Genomic DNA, 17,465 nt, shown 5'->3' on the forward strand with positions numbered 1-17,465 from the left:
TTTTTTTTTTTTTTTTTTTTTTAGTATAACAGAATATAAACTGCTACAAGCTGAGAATGGAAGTGCACCAATAAGCTTAACTGAAGGCTATTGAGTGCCACTATATTTTACTATAGAGGGTACTACTTAAACTTTAAATTCAAAGAGAACAGTCACTTGAACTTGCTGTGCAAGTTGGAGGTGAGGGTTGGAGAGAGTTCTGCAAATATATTTGTCAGGAGACTGAGAACTGATATGATAAAGTACAGATCTTATGGATTTTCGAAGAGACACAGGTAAGCTCTGACAGGTTGAAATTAGTCTTGACAAAAGTTTACAGAGTCATCATATCCTATTTTGCTTTCCTTTTCTGATGTTTAGCAGTAAAGCAAATGAAATAAGCATGTGGTGGATTTCATGAGGCCAATTTACCCGAGTCAGTCCTGATCCTGACCTCTGTGGGGACAACTTAGCTCACAAGAGGGTATTTATTAAAACATGTTCTACCTTAGTGCATCAATTCCATCAGCTCTTCTCTGTGCTCCCATGATATGCACTTATTCCTTGAATACTATTCCAAGATCAGCCTTCTACCATTTGTGGCTTTCTTACATGAACAGGTGCAGGTTCACATGTAACCATGTGGCTGAATATGCACTATGTTGAAAAGCAACGCAGAAAGTATGTTTTACACATACTTTTTTTCTCATATCCTTCTTCATACCAATATTGACTTCATATTACTTTAACAACTATTAAAGAAAAACCAAGAATAACCATATCACCTATTATACTTTAGAATGTAGTAAATAAGGGTCCCGATGGATTTTGCAAATGGAAACACAAACACTTACACAAGCCCCCTATATGCACACTCAACTTAATCAATGTGCCTTTCTACCAATGGAAATAGGAAGTAAGTACAGGACAGAGAACAATGACTACCTTTGGCATGGGGAACTGGCATGCTCCAGAGCAATAATAGGCATCAAAGGACTTGGGGGAGATAATCCATTCACTCCAGCCAATATCTGCAAAGTCTACTTTAAGGTATCTCCTGGCGCAATTCCGAGGTTCAATCCATTGCTTTCTCCTTGCCTTTTTCAGGGTCTGCTCATCAAACTGGAGTGTCTGGCTCTTCTGGTGAGGTCCCTTTCTCTGTTTCTTTTTATTCTTACTCTTTTCAGGGGGCTGAGTCTGAAGGGTCTTGTAAGGCTTTCTCTCCTCCCACACCTCATCCTTTTTATACTGGTATTCTGCCCCAGGAAGCTCATTGTTCTGCAGAGGCAGCAAGACCCCAGTAGAGCGCTTCTTCCTCTGTTCAATGGAAAGGGCAGCTCTGATGTGGCTATCCCATTTGGGAACAGTTCCAGTGGGAAAATTCTGGTGTCCCTGTAAGCTTGATACCACACTTTCTGGCTCAGAAATGGCAGCATCATTGGCATATATCAAGATATAAGGCTCCGGAAAAGGTAACATCCTCTTTGGCAGCTGGTGTCCCTTGGAGGTAATGTTAAATCCTATGAGGAACTCCTCATTTTCTTTGGCCTTCCTCAAGAATTGAGTGATATCTTTAGACAGCCAGGACATGATATCTCGATGAGATTTGGCCATATCCACTGACAGATGGCCAAGGAGTTGACTTTGGTTTCTGTTGAATTTGAGGATCCATGCAGAAAGATCAATCTGAATTTGTTTCCTTGGAGCATGACGGGAGCATCCTCCAGACACTGGACAACTCAGGCTGATGTTTCCTAGCTCTCCAATATAGAAATATAGTGTGGCAGACAAAATGTTTTCAGACTTGGTTAGCGATGTCAGATTGAAGATATACAGTCCTTTTCTTTCAAGAGTTTCTAGGAAGGAAAAAGAAAGAGAGTAAACAGGAGTAAACACGACCATTACTTTATTATATGACAATTAATTCAAAATGAATCAGAAACCTAAATATAAGAACTAAACCCATGAAATTGTTGGAAAGAAACCTAGGGGTAAATCTTCATGACTCTGAATTTGGCAATGGTTTCGTAGATATGACACCAAAAGTGTAAGCAATAAAAGAAAAAGTAGATACATCAATAAAATAGGTACATTTATAAAATAAACTGGACTTCATTAACATTAAAAACTTTTGTGTATCAAAAGACATTATCAGGAAAGTGAAACGACAACCTCCATAATAAGAGAATATAATTGCAAATCACACATTTGATAAATCTAGTATCCAGAACATGTAAATAACAGTTACAACTCAACAACAAACAGACCTAGAAATCAAATAAAAATGGGAAAATGCCTTGAATAGACATTTCTTCAAAGAAGATATACAAATGGCCAAGAAGCACAAGAAAAGATACTCAACATCATTAGTCATCAGGGAAACACAATCAAAATCACAGTGAAGTACTACTTGACACGCACTAGGATGACTATAACAAATAAACAAAAAAAACCCAGAAGGTTACTGAAAAGGTGGAGAAATTGGAACACTCTCAAATTGCTGATAGGAATGCAAAATGGTTCACCGGCTATGGAATATTCTTTGGCAGTTCCTCAAAAAGTTAAACATAGAATTATTATGATTGCACAGTTACTGTCCTATGTATACACCCCAAAGAATTGAAACAAGCACTCAAATAGCTACACGGTTATAGCAGCACTAGTCACAATAGCCAAAAGTTAGAACAGCTCAAATGACTACCAATGGATGAATGGATAAAGAAATTGTGGTATATCCATACAATCAAATATTATTCTGCCATGAAAAAGAATGAAGTACTGACACATGCTACAATGTGGATGAACCTTGAAAAAATTATGCTAAATGAAAGCAAGACATGGAAGATCACATATTGTTTGATTCTATTTATATGGAATATCCAGAATAGTAAAATCCATAGAGACAGAATCAGATTGGTGTTTTCCAGAAGCTAAAGGGAAGGGCTAATGAGAAGAAACTCCTTAATGGTTACAGGGTTTTACTTTAAAATTGTGGAAATATTTTGGAACTATATAGACTTGGTGATAGCACAACATTGTGAGGGTATTAACTCTCATTATATTGTTTACTTAAAATTAGTTAAATTTATACTATGTGAATTTCACCTCAATTAAAACAAAACAAAACAATTATGTAGTCTCTTGTTTTTGAGAGTTCCTGGAAGTGGAATAAAAAGAGTAATAAACAGGAATAATTTTAAAAGACAGAAAAAGGTTAGCAAGAATCAGCCATTTTAATTAATTTGCTCTTTCCTTTACTGAAGCACCATAAACGTGTGAAAATTTTAACACAGAAGTAAACTTAAAGGGGCGAAAGCTCAGAGTTATGGAAGACTACCAAGACTTCTTCCTACAAATTTGGCAAAGTATTGTAATAGCTTTTTATCTGAGGCATGTATAGCCTACGGGCTACAAACACAGGGTTTGGAATTACACTCACCTTGATTTGAGTACTCGCTCAGCCACTTATTAACTTCACAACATTACACAAGCTAATGTTCTCATTCGCAAAATGAGACAATATCTACCTACCATGTCATGAGAATTAAATGAGACATGTATAAAGCAGTTCATAAAGTGTCTGTGAAGTGTTTCTTTTTTTTTTTTTTTGAGACGGAGTCTCGCTCTGTCGCCCAGGCTGGAGCGCAGTGGCCGGATCTCAGCTCACTGCAAGCTCCGCCTCCCGGGTTTACGCCATTCTCCTGCCTCAGCCTCCCGAGTAGCTGGGACTACAGGCGCCCGCCACCTCGCCCGGCTGGTTTTGTATTTTTTAGTAGAGACGGGGTTTCACCGTGTTCGCCAGGATGGTCTTGATCTCCTGACGTCGTGATCCGCCCGTCTCGGCCTCCCAAAGTGCTGGGATTACAGGCTTGAGCCACCGCACCCGGCCTGAAGTGTTTCTTAAATATCAGTTATTATTGTTATTAGTTCTGGTATTAACAGTCTTACAGGGATTAAATCTTCTACCTACTTCAAAAAATGTAGGACGAGCTCAGGTGCAGTGGCTCACACCTGTTATGCCAGCACTTTCGGAGGCTGAGTCAGGTGGATCATTTGAGGACCGGAGTTCGAGACCAGCCTGGCCAACATGGTGAAACCCTGTCTCTACTAGAAATACAAAAATTAGCAGGGTGGTAGTGGCACACACCTGTAACCCCAGCTACTCTGAGGTTGAAGCAAAAGAATCGCTTGAGTCTGGGAGGTGGAGGTTGCGGTGAGCTGAGATCGTGCCACTGCACACCAGCCTGGGCAACAGAGTGAGACGCTGTCTCAAAAAAAAAGGGATACTACAAAAATGTCAAAAAAGAAAAAAAAAAAAAAAAGAATGCTGTTGTGGAGCTTGTTTGAAGTTTATGACATTCCATAAATTTAAGAGATAACTTTCTATATAGTGCAACAAAAATGATTAAAATTGTTCACCCGTACTTCCAATTCTTCAAATCCAGAAATGAGAGAGAAGAAGAGAATGAGAGTTTTATTAATAAGGGCAGAATTTGATTCCTTCCCTTTAGCTCATAAAACGAGATCCACAAGACTGAGGTTAGAACTCAGGAATCTCCCATCCTGGGATCAGTCACCAGAGCCTAAGCCCTTCTCCATGCACTTGTTCCATATACATATTTGTTTCAGAAACACACATGCAATCGTGAAATTATGTTCTTGATCAAAAACATGTTTCAGTAAAAACAAAACATTTTTATAAAGATGTGGAAACTTAAAATGAGTTCATTGAGTCCCCAAGCACAAGGGAAGTGCAATGGGAAACATATTTTATTCATTTTTAACATTGTGTGAAGGAAAAGGAGGAAACTGCCATTGGTGCACATTTGTATAATCCATGACACCAGGATAATATTTTACAGACCTTTATAACAAAGCCATGGCATCACGACTTTTCAGAGACTTGAGCCTTAATTCATACCAGTCACCGGAGCATATACTTTTACCCAAATTTCGTGTAGCAGATAGAAGTTTAAAGTGGAAGGAAGAGAAGCCACTCTGTTCTAGGTATGTGGCAATCCAGTGGTTGCCAAACAAACATGCTGCCAGGGAATAAATGATCTCTAAGGGATACGGGCAGCAGTACCTTAATGGGTAAACCAATCCTGCCCCTTGTCCCACATTTTGCTTCAAAATATTTTCTTCTTTCAAACGTGTTTCCTTCTAGTCACCTTGTGACCTGCTGTTAATCAGCTTCTACCTCTGTGTCTAATGTACAACATCATCTTGTAAAAGTCTCAGAATCTGTCATACTGCCTCTTCCAATGGCTCTCATTTTAAACCAGTGCTTTATTATGAAGTCAAAGCCCATTGGCCCAGTTGCAATTTCACTACACCCAATAGTGGCCCTCAGGCAAATAACCTAAGCTCTTTAAGTTTTGGTGTGCTATCTATAAAGTGGGTCTGGTAGTAACAACTATAGAGTTGTTGTGAGGATTAGTTGAGAGAAGGCACATAAAACACATAGAAAATATTCAATAAATGTTAGCTAACTAGAATTGTGGTGTCCACAGTATGTAGCCACTTACATTCAAATTGAGATGTGCTGTAAGTGTAAAATACACACTGAATTTTGAAGACTTAGATATCATAGCAATACGTTTTATATTAAGTCAGCCTGTGTTAAAGTGACTTTATTTAACCATATCACATTAAATATATTACTAACATTAATCTCACTTGTTGCTTTTCACACTTTGAATTGTGGCTACTAAAATTTTTAAATTATATATGTGACTAACATTTGTGGCTCCCATTAAATCTCTATTGGATGGTCATGGTCTAGGATAATCACTAGTTTTGTAGTCAAAATGAAAAGGAAAAAAAAAAGACTGTGCCATGATGATAATATAAGTAGCTATGCCATAATGATAATACAAGCTGCCAAAGGTGTTAACTATGCTTGGAGCAGAATTGAGAGCCATTAACTTTACCCAGGTAGAGGCAAAGAAACACACAGGTAAGAAGTAAGCTTTGGATCAGACTTTTAAACATGAAGGAAGAAGGAAATTTTGGCGAGGGGATGGAAGGAACACGTTCTAGCAGTATGCAATGCTGTATATCTGGAAGTTTTTGCAAAAGAAATGTTGCCAATGTTTTAAATAGAAAATATAAAAATACTTACAACTAACCTAGTTATTGAAGTTCGAGTAGTTCTATAGAACTGAAGTTATAGCAAATGTCTAAGCCATCCAAGTTGAGCAAGGAATGGCCAATTTGAGGCCTAACCAAAGGTGTTATGTTATGCCCAACACTTGATGTGTTTGCTCTTGTCATTTCCACCTAGGCTAGGGATCTCTGCCTGTTCTAGATTCTCTCCCTCCTGGGCTAAAAAAGAAAACCAAGAAGCTAAACAATAAGCTAGAATTGTCAGCCATTTCACAAAGCATTCATAGAAAAGACTGTGACTTTTCTAACCCATACTTTATTTTTGCCTTCTCTGATTCTAAAACATTTTACTTTTGTGTAAGTTAATGATCTTCTCTCCAAACCAACTCAACAAATAGTTACTGAGCATTTATAATGGACAAAAAAAAAAAAAAAAATAGTAATAAGCGAGCAGCATGGGGTCAAGTGAATGAATATAGAGAAGTAAATAAGAATGAAGTAAACGCCTTCCTGCAAATAGCAGTGCATGATAATATCTACTCAATTACTTTCATGCTCTTTTACTTTTTAGATTTTATATTAACTTTTAAGGTGAGTAACTTTCCATACTTATGAACAGAAGATTTGCATTGTCTCTCTCTTCCTCATGAACAGAAGATTTGCATTGTCTCTCTCTTTCTCATGAGTTGTAGCACAGTTTTATCTATGCACACAAATATCTATGTTTGAATATCAGTAAATAAAAAATATCTTAATATTCACCTTTTCTATTCTCCTGAAATATTCAAATACTTATCTATTGGGAATGACTGAATCAAAAACCTGAAGTGTACTTCCTGATTAATAAGAGCAAACTGACATAATAATGATACAAAAATAAGGGTGGATTTTTTCAGGCTACAAAAAATACTTAGGCGTTTTTAGGCTGTGGATAGTATTCGGTACTAGAAAATATTAATTGTATGCTACACTGATCATCTAAATGTATCTGGAATTGCATGCCTAATTATGGGTGCTCTCATTCTAACCAGTTTATTAATTCAGGAGAGAACAACTTGGAAAGTAACCCAGTTGATGAGGGGTCTGGAAACTATCTCATACACTTTAGTTGAATCAATAAGAAAACATGACCTGGAGGGAGAAAAAAATGTTTAGCAATGACATGAGAATTATTTTCCAATATTTGAGGGAATGTGGAGAGATCAGGGTTTTTCTTTCCAGTGTCAAAGATGAGAATGAAGTCTAACAGTGATAGTTAAATGGAGGCCAAATCCAAGCCAATGTAAGTCATGACTTTCAAACTGTTTCACTTAGTGAGACTCATCTGTGGGACTGGGACAACTGGAGATAAGTCAAGACTATTACAGGAGGATGTTTTTATGGTAGGGTAGATTGTGAAAGGTGAACGAGAGAACCTCTCATCCCTTGCAAGTAACTATAACCGACTTTGATTTCTACTTTCCCCAAATAAATATTTTGATGCCAAAATGTGACTACCAATAGGTGGTGCTATTTTCTTACTGTTTGCTGGCACTGGCACATGGGAATATACTTACTGCAGTCTAGTTAGGGTTTACCATTAGCATTATAATCTTATATTTTGGATTTTCTAGAGTTTTAACACCTGAGTATTGAAAAGGAGGTTGGAAGTCAGGCGAGTTTCTGAACAAGCCATATTCTCTTTTACACACTTGTTGGGACTTTTCACCTGTTGCTCCTTCTCTCTGCAGTGTCTCTACCCACCCTTTTTCTCCTTGATAATCCAGATTTGTTTTTTAAGGCAAGGCAGAGATACTATTCCTGGATGCAAACTTGTCATGACAACCCATTTCCTTGGCTAGGACTCTGCCTCTATTACCATTTTCATTACAACTTTGCTCCTTCTTAAGGCCATAAGTTCCTTAAAGACAGGGCTCTAAATTATATCAGACTCTTCAGCCTGCAACACAGGGCTTAACACTAAAGCTTTTTTTATATGAATGAGCAAATTTAGTTCAACCTACTCATTAGAGAAATGCAAACATGAAGGACCCTAGGAGTTAGCCAGCTAGCTAGCAATTGACTTTGGAGAGGAAGCCAGATAGGCTTTTTAAAAGGAGTTTGATTATTAAATAAAGGTAGAAGATTTATTTCTGCTTTTATCTAAAAACAAAGCACTTCCACCTGATGAAACCAAGGACTCATTTCAGGAAGTTGGGTTCTGACTTTGGGACTTAAGGCCAGCCATGCTATTGCAACAATTCAGTGCCTCTCTAGGAGTAGCTGAGCCTGTGTCCAGGGAGTGGTAAGGGGGAAGTTCACCTTTGTGCTGGCCCACACAGAACGTTTTCAAAGGGAATTAGAACACACAATGGAAAGCTTTCTATGTAAAGTCTGATTTTAAAACAAATAGACTAAATGAAATCTTGATGATTAGCTAAATCCCCAGGAAGCAGGGAAAACATTTTAGTCATACAGAAAATATGTAAGTAAGAACAACCACCTCCCCAACCTCCCCCTGCCCCAACTTCTTTCTTCAAACAAAGTACAGCTGCTAGAAATGCCAGGGGTGCCTAGGACAGGGACACATCCACCCTCAGTCGCTGGCTGAATATTTGCTGCGGATTACTTAGTCAAGATTGAAGCGTCCCTGTGCTGCCTTTAACTTTTCAGGCACAGGCAAAAGGAAGAATTTCTACAGAGAACACAAAGTCACAGAATTGTGCTTCTCTTGCACAGTCTCAGTCAAACGACTGTGCTTTATGGGATCTCAAAACAACCATTCTCTATGTCCAAAGTAAAAGCATCAAAGATGATATGATGTATGTTTTTCTAGAATAGTAAAATGTTCACTAATCAGTTTATCTACTCCTAGCCTCTGCCCAAAGGCATTCCTAGACTGTGAGCGCTCAGAGGGCAGACCTATGTTCTATAGATATTTGAATTCCTAGTATTTCACATAGCCTAGAGCACTTAAATCCCAAAAGGTATTTGTTCAGTGTGTTAAATGAACAACTCTGTAAACTTAACAGATTTAAAAGTATTTCCTACTTAACACCAAAGAGTAAAAACTTTCAAGTAATTTTAAGTTCCCAAAGTCAGCAAGAGCCCTTCTTGGGTATAAATACCATGTGATGTTTCCTTTCAGTTCATTAGAAAATAAGAATTATTATAATCATTGTATATGAAGTAGAATAGTATTGCCATTTAATATATAAATGATAAAATGCCCCATAAGAAATTCCTTCAAGGTAAGTTTATTTTTAAAGGGTATTTGCCTAGCTGATAACTTTTGAACTGTCTCATCTTTTCTCCTGAATACTGAATATCTAATTCAACTCAACTGAAGTATTTAGTGAGTGTCAACTACATGGTAAACTGTGCTAGGTCCTCAGAACACACAGATGAAATGAAAGAGACTCTATGTCCTCCAGGGACTTGCTTTGTAGGTCCCTGCTCATACCATATTTTTCTTCTAGCAAATTTATTAAATCATAAACTCTCTGCAGTCATGAGTGAAGGGTAAGCAGTCTTCATTAACTTATTTCGAAGACTTCTTTATGGCAAAACCATTGTAATATGTTTTTAAATTTTTATATTTATTTATATATATATATACTTTCTAACGTATATATTTCTAAGGTATATATTTTAAAAAGCTTACCATTATATAAGTCAATAAACCATTTGTCTATGGATAGGCCCACTAAAAGGGCCAGATGAGATCAGGAATAACAGGATAATCAATTCTAGATTTCAAAAGGCTGGTTTTGATATAAAATACTCAAAACTCTAGGGACAGAATCTTAGAGCAGTGTTTCTCAAATATGGATCAGAATCTTGTGGATGGCTTTTTAAAACACATATTTCTGAGCTCCACCACCAGAGTTTGATTCAGTGGGTCTAGTACGGGCTGGAGAATTTCTAACAAGGTTCTAAGTAATACTGATGCGGCTAGTCCATGAACTATACTTTGAGAACAACTAACTTCAAGAAATCTCTCTAAAAAAGCATAACCCTACACCCCTCAGCCACCATGGTCAGGACAGAAAATAGTACATTTGTTGAATATAGGTTTGGGATATCATAGATTGCACAGATGATTACCAACCATTTTTACATCATCACCCAAATGTTTTCTGTGCTACAGACAAGTGCGTATTATCAACACTTGAGATATGTTTAACTCTTTGTGGAAAGCTAGAGGGAAACAATCTCAAAATATTAAGAATATAAGAATACCTAATTTACATAGAACTTCTAAACTTTTAAAGCATCTTTACATTCACTTTGTCAATTGAGTTTCACCATCTTTCTGTGAGACAGGCACAGGAGGTATAATTTAACCCATTTGATAGATGAAGAAACTAGGAGTAACAATATTAAATGACTTTACTTATTATCAGTTTAGCCAACAATGGAAGTTGGATCTCCTAACTCTTAGCTTTAGGTAATAGAAAAAACAAAACACTAATAATCTTTTCTTTACTTGGAAACCATTTCACTTAACACCAAGTATAGCAATTACCCTTAATTCAGTCTTTAGATTAATTTCATGCAATTAAAGAAAAAAGTTTTTAAAGGAAAAGAAAATAAAAGTATGTTGGACAGTTGCTTTAACTGTAAAATGAGGGGGCTAAACAAAGAACCTTATACTTCTAAATTTATTGAATGTAATTATTTTATAAAAGAGATATTTAACAGTACCTTAGTAAAGTAAAACTAACTGAAGCCAGTAATAAAGTGAGATCATTTTGCACACACACTTACATTCATGGTATGCCCAAATACAATCAAGGTACTGCATTTATCATGGTTCTACCACCATGAAAAGATGGCTTTTAAAGAAATACAGATCATTGAAAGAGTCAATAAAACCACTGTGGTCATTTGATTCTATGATCTACATGCTGATGTTTTAGATAAAGAGAAATTCATGCCTTTAAAGTATTATCCCTTAAAATATGTGTTATCCAGGAGTACTACTGTATATGTCATTATGCTAAGACACAACCACTGCTAACATGTAGATAGACTAGTAATTTTATTGACTGTTACATATATTCCATATATGAATGCTTTTTGGTTACATTTCCTCTTTTACTGCTGTCAAAAGTAGATATGATCCTGGTATACTTGTGTTACTTGATTAATATAAAGTCAATCTTTCTATTAGAAATTCTATTTTCATGGATTCATAACACAATCTTAAAAATTTACTCAACTGAATCATGCCAGTTTGAGTTAAGATTATTTGTGATACTAAATGTTTTTCCACTACTACCCCCAAAATAAAGGCATTAAGACACTAACTGATTATTAGTATATACAAATTTAGCATAAGGGAGATCATGAAAATCTGGGGAGACATGTTCTGTTATTGAAGCATAAAAATCCTGACTAGCCAATAGAAAATATATAGCAAGTTGCTCAAGCATTTTCATAAGATTTTTTGATAGGTGTGATTTTTTTTTTATTATGCCTATTAAACAAACACTGGGGATTTATAATATAAGGAATTTGATTGACATCTTGAGTAAACGTGTCTTTCATCAAGGTAGTAATGGTGATAAAACATTAATAAAGTGATAATATGATCATTAGTGAATTTTCCACAAATAAACTAGCTTTTCTTTTAAAGCATAATACCTATGTGAAACAATGAATATTACTCTTATAGATGAAACCAATGAAGGAAAATTCATAAAGATACAGGAAAAATAAAATTTAATGAGAGAAGAATTCTAAAATTACATTCAGAGGCGTTTATAACATAAAAGCAGGAGGATGGTATAATGCCAATTGAACCCAAGTCCAAAAAGCAATAATATAAGTAAACATACTGAGATAGGTACTGCATGGGAGATGAGAAATGAGACAGTGTTCAGTTGAACCACTGTTTTCCCAACTAGACATCTTAGAAAGACATTTCTGTAAAATGCTTTCTCCAGGAGAAAGTCTTCCCCTTTTATGGGGACTCATTAGCATTTAAAGGCCTTGAAAGGCACCACAGCAAAGAAACATTTTCCAAGTTTGACTATGGAGCTCAATTTTATATAATACTTGTTAACATCTTGCAAAGACCTGTTTTGTCTAATTTCTCCTAGAAAATTAGATTTGACCATTAAAAATAATAGGTTTTGAGATGAGCTCAGTATGTTTGAAAAATTGTCTGGCAAATACATCATGGTACTTGTTTGTGCTTCCATTAAAGGAAGGACTTGTTATCTCGAATGCTTCTTCCAAATATAAAATTATATGATACAAAATACTTAAAAGCAGATTTGACATTCATATCCCTATTTAATTTTAGAAAAATCTGAACTCATTTGATCATGTGCTTACAAACTTCCACTACTTAGGTAAAATGTATGTACCTCTTCTAATTCATTCTGAATTATGTATATATTTCTAGTGTGCAAATATTCCTTGAGTGAATTATTTGCTTAGGAGATGTTTTCTTCATTGACCCTCATGGTCTCTTCGTCTCTTCAAGTGTTTCTAGCTAAACAACAAAGTTAAATTTAATTTTTTTTATGTAATTCATTCCCTTTCTCCTTTCCATTAGCATGAATAATCAAGAATTCATGGCATTATGATGTTTTTTAAATGTCAGAGATTCTAAAGCTGTCTTGCTTGTTACAGCAAAAACTTCATTAAAGGCTATGATGTATTCAGAGTGGTGTATAATTCAAAGCAGCTCACACCCAGCTCCTCTTCCCTGGATGTACTATTGTCCTTTAAATAAAAACATCAGGTTATCTAAGTACTTTTAAATTTCAAGTCTAGTTTCTAGGTGCCAGGCACTTCAAGGTAACTATGTTTTAATTGTTTTATAGTCCCTTAGCATCAAACCCATCACAAATGATGTTTTCCCTCTGGTTCCATATATTTTGAAGGAATGGCTCCCATTGGAATCATCGTTCAGCACTTAATTATATACTACCTTTGCCAAAGCCTTATATTTTAACCTTATACTTCAGAAACATTTCAATATTATAATTACTTATATTAAAAGTACTTTGGTCATAGGAGGAAAGAATCTCTTCTTCCTCATGGCAGGAAAATATTCACTTGTGCGGGCTGGATTCGCCTCACGTTTTTTCTTTTTTCTTTTCTTAAATCTATGACAGTAGTGCAGATTTTTCTAAAGGTGACACATCACTCACTATATAAATGTGCTTATTTTTTTTGTACTATTGCCATATTAATAATAGTGATAGTTTCCAATATAACATGTGTGCTTATATTGTTTTTCCTTAATAAGATGATTTCATTTGCCTATAAGAATAAGTATAGATTAAGTTAACTATGGGAATCACGAGAAAGTGATGATCCTCACAAGTATCTTAAAAGTTCAAGACAGAAGAAAACTTCATGTAAAATACTCTTCTTTATCATATAGCAGCCAGAGACAACTTAAACCAAAATCAAAATAAATGCTAATTTCATATCCTTCTGTCTTCCTTCACATGGCATGTTTTTATGAAGCTGAACTTCTCTGTCATTAATATGTTTTGTGAATTACCTTTTGCAAAGGGAAATATAAAACCTATCTTTATGTAAACCCTTCCACATCACAAAAAAACTTACAAGCACTCCAAACTTACGGTTTTGGCACACCAACTACATAGCATTCAGGGAGGAGAAAAGGGGTTAGCAGAAAGTGTATTTAGGATGGATGCCACCCACCATCAAGTAATAGTTTAAGTAGAAAGTAATCAGAGGGAGACCACAGCAGCTAAATTTCAACCAAAGATATTCTAGGTTTAGAACAATAAACAATTTTAATCAGGTATGTTCCAAGGAACAAATAGGACTCTAAAGCTGTAACTCAGCCTGAATAAGCACTCAGAGGCTGCTGGATCAGCAGCTACCCCATACACAACACACCACCTGATATTCCATTAAAATTTCTAACGTCTTCAGTACAGAGAAACCCATATGTTCTAAAACTTAAACTCTCTGGACTGGAAAACATATCTACTATATTAATTTAGACAGCATCTTTCACCTACAAGGGAACATATGTCACGAGGTGAAAGGGTGTTATGGAAATGCTGATATGGATGAAGAGAGAGGGACACACATGAAAACCTTAGCACCTTCCTGGAGTCCAGCCTTATTAGAGCCAGAACTGCCTTATAATAGTCTTTTTAGTGTGTTAGTAACTAAACACTCTTGGAAGGGGTCCAACACGAACCACCTCTCCAGGAGTCTCAATGAGGTAACATGACACTTAAGCTTCCACGAAAACCAGTGTCTACATTTGATGAATAAGTCATTAAGACAGTCTCTAGGATGCTAAAGGGATTACTTTTCTTATCAGGGCACACAGTCTTGTATATATGCATCAAGTTGCAACTCATCATTTCAAGGGAATGTCTGGCCTCCATATCAGAGTTTATTATTTGATGCTATGAGACTACAGTGAGGCTGATAAGGGACACTCTGGAATTATATTGCAAGGAATGAGTTGAAGCCAAAAAGAACATGGTGCCTGAGTTATTAAAATCTTTATCCATGGTTAACTTAGCCTAAAACAAATAAAAGCTGTACAATATGTGAGTGAAACAAACTCAAATTCTACCTCCAAACCATGTGGTTCATACTATAAATGAAACTTGTTAATACAAAGAAAAAAAGTTGTTTTTTTTATCTTAGGGGCCTCAGTTATTTCCTAGCAATATAACCAAGAAAACAAATATCAAGATGAGAGTGATTTGAGTACCTTCATTTTTGCCACCTGCCTAGCTCACCCAACTTCCTTTCAATCTTTGCAACTCTCACACGAGTTCTTCACTGAGTTATGCCCCTAGAGTTGCACTAAAGTAAACAGAGTATTCACTGGTGTAGTCAGCTGTCAGGACAGCCTCCTCCAATGGCTGGGATACTGTGGATAACACAGAGCAAGTTTCTTTTTCCTTACTGGTGGCCATCTCCTCACAGATCATGCTCATGGTTTTAAGAAAGTAAAATCTGGTTCAGTTCAGTCTCTAGCTAAATACTTCTGCATTAGGAAGCATAATTCACATCTATTGTAAATGTCATCATGCCTATAAGCTCTAGAATATATTTACACAGACAATGCAGAGCTTTCCTTGATGAATGCTTTAGGTTTCCCTTTTTCCAGGAGTCCTACATATCAGACTTTTGGGAGATTTCTTTCTAGTGATTCTGACAGTATTGATTGAGGCATGGCCTCATTTTCTTGAAGATTCTTGGCTATTGTTCAACAGTTCACTGAAGATAGGCTTTGCAGTTACATTTCCCCTTATCATGAATGTAGTGAACAAAAAAGCCTGGTGAATCCTCAAAGCATAAAAACAGAGTTAGTGTCCAGGAAGCTTTCCCTCAAGCTGTTAACACAAGGGAGGGAGGCTGTTAGCATAAGTTATTCCCTTCACCACAGGGGCTAGGAGAAACCTTGTTAAGCCATGAATTTCAGTTCGAAGTGATCTGTGCTGAAAAATGGGATGAGCAGATTTTCTTGGGCAGATTCCAAGAGGTGTTTACATCCAGGGTTGCTCCCTCCCCTCGTCTCCCAGCTCCTCCCAGGATGGATGGTACAATCCCTATTTACCCAGAGGCGTTTTAAATAATCGAAACACCCAAGCACCTGTTTCCTTCCTTCCTTCCTTCCTTCCTTCCTTCCTTCCTTCCTTCCTTCCTTCCTTCCTTGCTTCCCTCCTTCCTTCCCTCCTTCCTTCCTCTCTTTCTTTCTTTTCTTTCTTTCCTTTCTTTGTTTGCCACTAAGAACTATCAAATACAGTGTCAAATATAGTACAGTAACACAAAGGGCGCGAATTTACAGCGGGTGCAAGATCTGGAGAAGCGACTATTTAAAAGGAGAGGGGAAGGCGTCTTATTCAAGTGTGATTTCTCTCTCGGGCCCTGGCATTGGCATAAAATGGCATCTGCCTCTTAGTAAACATGGCTAAAGCCCAGTCCAAAGGAATTTCCGCTGGCCGATTTAGGAATCAACAGAATAAGTTACCCTAGAGGTGCTCCAGTCACTCAGGGCAGGAGGCCTCACAGGCATGGGGTGTCCCCCCTTCCCTTTTTCCACGAAGTTCCTCCAGCCTACCCCCTCCACTGCTCCGCGTCCTTCATTCCCTCTATTTCCCCCTCTCACTTTGGATTTGAAAACTGGGCTTACAAGAGATGCAGCTGGTGACACGCGGGGTGTGACTGGAAGGAGGAATCCAGAGGGCAGCTGCGGAGGGTGGAGAAAAGTCCCTGGGCAGCGCCACCAAGCAAGGGGCAGACAAGGAAGCTGTGGGGGGTCCTGGGAGAAAGCTGGGACGGGACCGCGGGAAGGGGTCTCACCTCGCGTACTCACCTGCTGCCGCCGCCCGAAAGCTGCGAACCGTGTTGCCTTCACGCAGGGACTGAGGGCGCCAGGGCTTCGAGACTCCCTCCAGGGAGCCAGGTGTCGGCGCTGCCTGGACCGTGCTGTACCTGTCATAGAGCCGCAGCATGTGTTCAGAGACTTTGTCTTGCGGCTGCAGCTCGGAGGCCGGGCCACCACCTGCCGTGCGGTCACCTGGCACAGCTTTGCGGAGCTCCGGCAAAGGTGGCTTCGGTCTCTCTCCCTGCGCTAGGCTTACGCAGAAGCAGCCCAGCCACAGCAAGAGCAGCCTGCTGGCCCCAGCCATGGCCATAGCGAGGTACCCGTGCGGCGCGTCGGCTCCCGGCGTCGCTGCGGGACACTCCGAAGGCGCAAGGAGCCGGTGGCGGAGCCGAGGGTTGAACTCCAAACCAGCTAGGGCGAGGGCGCACGGAGCCCGTGACACGGCCGGATGCAGCGAGACAGCGGCCGGCCCCACTTGCCGCGCGGACCCAGCGCAGCCTGACAGGTGGGCTCTTCCCCAGCAGCCGCGCGGACCTCACCCGCGCAGGACGCTGCGGGCGCGGTCTCCACTCCGACGCTGAGAAAGAGCTGTAGGTCGCGGCGTGTGTGGCCCGGGTGTTTTCAAGATCTGTCTGTACCTTCCCTCCTCGCTTTATTTTTGGGAACACCCGGCCAAACTGGCCGCGCTAAGGACTAGGACTAGCTCTGCTTTGGGCGCCAGGTCGGAGCCGGGGCTGTGCGCAGCGGTCGGGAGGGCGCTCGATTGCCTTTTCCAGGGATTGGAGCAGCTGCGGCGCCTCTGGTCCGAGTTTTTTAGTGTACACGTGTGTGTGTGTGTGTGTGTGTGTGTGTGTGTGTGTGTGAGAGAGAGAGAGAGAGAGAGAGAGAGAGAGAGAGAGAGAGAGAGAGAGAGAGAGACTTGGTTCTTTTCGCTCTCTAGCTGATCTGTCGAGTCCTCAGCCAATCTCTCCCACTCCCGTCCTCGCCCTCTTAGCTTGCACCAGGCTGGGATAGAAGCAAGGCGGGGAGTAACCAGAGAACCAGA

General features: G+C 38.7%; 1 protein-coding gene across 1 annotated transcript in view; it reads right to left on the reverse strand.

Moving 5' to 3' along the window:
• The window catches only part of BMP3 (bone morphogenetic protein 3), a 28,729-nt gene extending 11,477 nt beyond the window's left edge, over positions 1-17,252 (reverse strand). The window contains exons 1-2 of the mRNA XM_017893950.1: positions 16,409-17,252; positions 925-1,835 (exon numbers count right to left, since the gene is read on the reverse strand). Coding sequence (XP_017749439.1) covers positions 925-1,835; positions 16,409-16,730 — 1,233 coding nt within the window. The 5' untranslated portion in view covers positions 16,731-17,252. The remainder of the gene's footprint in view (positions 1-924; positions 1,836-16,408) is intronic.
• Positions 17,253-17,465: the final 213 nt, after the last annotated feature.

The sequence above is a fragment of the Rhinopithecus bieti genome, unplaced genomic scaffold (assembly GCF_001698545.2).
Source record: "Rhinopithecus bieti isolate Rb0 unplaced genomic scaffold, ASM169854v2 scaffold_23591, whole genome shotgun sequence".
Taxonomy (NCBI): domain Eukaryota; kingdom Metazoa; phylum Chordata; class Mammalia; order Primates; family Cercopithecidae; genus Rhinopithecus; species Rhinopithecus bieti.